Raw genomic sequence first — 3,810 nt, forward strand, 5'->3', positions numbered from 1 at the left:
GGGAGACTTATATATACTACATGATATATATTAACAAGTTAACCTTTCAGTTGCCCGTAGAGTTCCTATTTGCAGTATGTTTGATATACGAAAGCGACTCCTGCGCTGACTTTGAAGAATGGGTACGTAGATGGAATCTCCAACAAAATGGGAGCTTAATTGATCAATTTCGATTTAGATCATATAAATGTAAAATATTCGATTTTATATAAAATTTATCATCACTCATTTCAATAAATTAACGTTAGTGCAAGGATTAGATATTGAACTTTGATGCCTCCAAGCCAACTTCATTAAATTATCCCATATTTCGCCAGTTTAATAATGTCGTCATCTTATGCTTCGCTTATGATTATTATCCTAATTGTTGATACTTGTCATTGGGATTTAATCAGTTCAAAGTTTCGAACTACATATGATCCCATATCGGATAAAATGTTCTTAAGATGCCAAGTTTAGAGGTCATTGATTTTTTAAAGAAGTAGGCCTCCGTGTTTACTCCGACCGTACTGTGATATGACGATTGCTGAAGTTGAGCTAAAGATATTTGTATATATAACAGGTAAAAATACGCGTAAACATAATGAGATACATCGATAGAGGCACACGCTAGTATACCACAATTACGACTTCCTTTTGTCCTCTCCTTATTAGTCGGTTCCATAATTGGATCAACTCGCACCTTGATGTTAATCTTCTCTTGTTGACTAAACATGGGAAGGTGTGGTGTTGGGTGGAGTGGGAGCAGAGGCCACGCGCCTACCACGCTCAGACCTACTATTCTCTGCAAACTTGATACTCTGCTGGTGCAAACCCTTTTGCTTCTCTTCCTCTGTCCACTCAGACCCATAATAAAACTCTTCAGTAGATTTCTCAACGTGTTGAGAAGCTGGGAGGAACATGCTTCCCCACTGTGGAAAATGAACCAAAGTCACTGGCAAAGTGCAGCACACGATCATAACCCCCATCCAGGATAGACCAGTGCCTGTGGAGAAGGCTGAGGATGAGAAAAACACGAGTTGGGTGAGTCCGGAGCCAAAGTTCCCGCCAGCACCGGTGAGACCGGATATTATCCCAAGGGATCGTCGTGAAATGAATGGGATGATTCCAAAAGTTGCTCCACAGGCGGCCTGAGCGCCTACGGAGAAGAGGATCATGGCCGTGACGGCGATGGGGAGCGTGCTGGCTCGGCCGAGCCAGATGCAGAAGACTCCTCCTAGGCTTTGGAGGATCCAGAGGGTCCACAGCCTGCCCCTCATGCCAAAATACCTGGCTGCTAGATCGGAAGCATACCCACCAAAGGGTCGAGCTATGAAGTTGGCCATGCCGAATGTGGCGGCAATGAGCCCGGCAGTGTGAAGCTTGAGGTTGAATCTACAGTCAGATAATTTAATCTTTGGTTAGGTTTCGCTACCCTTTGTAATTATTTGTTAATAACATTTAGATTCAATAGAGAAAAATAAGATTCAGATTCAACTCTTAAATAAGTAAATTATTGTGGAAAGCAACAAACCTGTCATAGAAATATTCAGCAATGACATTATCAGTTGACAACTCAACGCCCATGGAGTAGCCATAGAGAAGGACAAAGACCCACGTCCTGTAGTTTGTGATAGCGTACCACAACACCTGTTCAAATCAAACTGCAGAATCAGTATCCTTTAATTGAATCTTCTTGGATCTTTTGACCATAGGAATAAGAAAGCGAAACAAATATCCTAATTAAACTGACCTTTTTAAATTCATCTTTCGCAACTTCACCCTTCTTTTGTAGGGCACCAAGATTCCCATCAGGCAAGTCTTGGCCAAGAGTCAAGACCATTATGCCCATAATGATATGAAGCCAACCAGGGATGAAGAAGGCAATTCTCCAAGCAGTGAAAGGAGTTGCTCCGGCTCGGCCGATAATATCATACACCAGAGGCATCAAGAGCTGAGTGGCGCCACCACCCATGTTACCCCACCCTGCTGCTGTTCCATTGACCAAACCTATGATCTTGCTGTTGAACATGGTGCTCATCCAGTACTGGCAAGAAACAAACGTAGCCAGAGAGAAACCAATCATGAACCTCACGGCTAAGTAACCCCCAGCATCTGCAACAAATGACATACAAAACACTGTGGGTGCGCTAAGCATTACGAGAAATGCACACCCATATCTTGGTCCAAGTAAGTCGCATACTGCGCCCATTACAAGCCTAGAGAATATACTCCCTGTGAAACAAACAAATGGATCGATTTAATAGTGTCAACGGAAATATCGAGAGAGGGTTTGAAAATACTAAGGTGTCAACAAAATATTGTTATGGAAACACTAGTATAAAATTTTTGGTTAAAAGGAACTATATAAAGTGTCTGAAAAACTTTTGACATATCATTTTGAAGAGAAGTACAGTATGCTATTGCTATTTACCAGACCTCTTCTGGTGTGTCAAAGAAAATATTAAGTTTGAAAATGATAATGAACTGACATTGATATGTTAATAGCAGCTTCCAAAGACAACTAATCAGCAAAGGAATTTTTAGGAAATTGATGAAGGAAATCATTGAAATTTCTGACCTGAAACAGAGGCAACTCCAGCATTTCCGATGTCTTGCTTGGTGAGGTTGAGGTTGTCACGGATGATAGGGACGAGGGGAGCAGCAGCGAAAGTCGATACAAAGCAAGTGAAGAAGGAGATCCAAGATAGGTGGAAGGTTCTCATATGAGGATTGGCCAAAGAGAAAATCTTGAAGACTTTAGCCTTGTGCTCAGAATCAACTGGCAGGTCAAATTTTGCTGTGTTATCAGTCGGGACAATAGGTGAAGCCACCGAGAATGCAAATGTTTGCTCTCTTCCTGTGACTCCATGCATGGAGCTTCCTGGTTCGCCCTCAGCTTCTGCCATTTAGGGTTAAGAGTTGGGGATCTCAAGTATTGAGTAAGTAGAAAAGGGAGGTAGAATCTCGTAGTTAATTAAATGTGGAGACGTGAAGTTGTGTGTGAGGAAGTTAAGAGGGGAGTGAGGCATTTATATAGGGCTTTGGCGTTGACATTATAAATAGGTAAATAGCTATGAAGAGGCAAGAAAGATTCCAAAGAGTTTGTGATTCACTTCGCCGCATATGAAATGAACAGGAAAAGGTCTCATCGTATATCCCAAAGGATCACATAACCTGCCTAATAAGCCAACAGCTGTTTAATTGCCAAGTAAACTGCATACTATAAATACCCTAATCTTATTTGTTAATTCAATGAATATCCTAATTATTCGGAAATCTTAGCTCAGGTTTGTACACATTGTTATCCATTGTATACCAATACTATTTACGGTAATGGTTGCATAGATTATGACATACAGAGATATTGTCTTTACTCTTTAGGGATAATTCATAGAGACATACAGATATATTAATTTTCCTCTGTACTCTAGCTCTTGTAATCAAATCTTTGCATGCAAGCAGCGTTATGAGCAGGTGGATCTAAATTTTCCTTAATTTCTTCGATATTTCTTAAAAAAATCTGTTTTTTTTACAAGGACTAATATTAGATGCAATATCATTCCACTTTATTTTAGTAAAATTTTAGTTTATTCTATAATTTTTATCTAAAATTTTTGTATAATATCCTGTAGTATCCAATTTATGTTAATTAGTAGGGTTTTCACATAAATTCTTACAAGAAAACCCAGATACTTCACTTGCAATTTATCAAATTTAATCAAGCAAAACATTTTTGGCCATCTCTTTCTATAATTACTCAATCTCAATTCTCAACTCAAACCGATTGGAATATTGTTCGTATATTAATTCTATCGTCCCTGCAATTAT

General features: G+C 39.6%; 1 protein-coding gene across 1 annotated transcript; it reads right to left on the reverse strand.

Moving 5' to 3' along the window:
• Nucleotides 1–532: 532 nt before the first annotated feature.
• On the reverse strand, nt 533–2,888 carry LOC112201702 (high affinity nitrate transporter 2.4). Its single transcript, XM_024342614.2, has 4 exons — nt 2,561–2,888; nt 1,733–2,214; nt 1,514–1,629; nt 533–1,374 (listed from the first exon to the last, which is right to left on the reverse strand). Exons 1-4 carry the CDS (start codon nt 2,886–2,888, stop codon nt 708–710), a joined length of 1,593 nt encoding a protein of 530 aa, XP_024198382.1. The 3' UTR covers nt 533–707.
• Between the last annotated feature and the right edge of the window lie 922 nt (nt 2,889–3,810).

This window comes from Rosa chinensis, chromosome 5, assembly GCF_002994745.2.
Source record: "Rosa chinensis cultivar Old Blush chromosome 5, RchiOBHm-V2, whole genome shotgun sequence".
Classification (NCBI taxonomy): Eukaryota; Viridiplantae; Streptophyta; class Magnoliopsida; order Rosales; family Rosaceae; genus Rosa; species Rosa chinensis.

Coding starts and splice junctions, on each gene's coding strand:
- LOC112201702 (XM_024342614.2), bottom strand. CDS start 2,888: ATGGCAGAAGCTGAGGGCGAACCAGGAAGCTCCATGCATGGAGTCACA. Junction 1,630..1,732: donor CGAAAGATGAATTTAAAAAG/GTCAGTTTAATT, acceptor TGATTTGAACAG/GTGTTGTGGTACGCTATCAC. Junction 1,375..1,513: donor GCTGAATATTTCTATGACAG/GTTTGTTGCTTT, acceptor ATCTGACTGTAG/ATTCAACCTCAAGCTTCACA.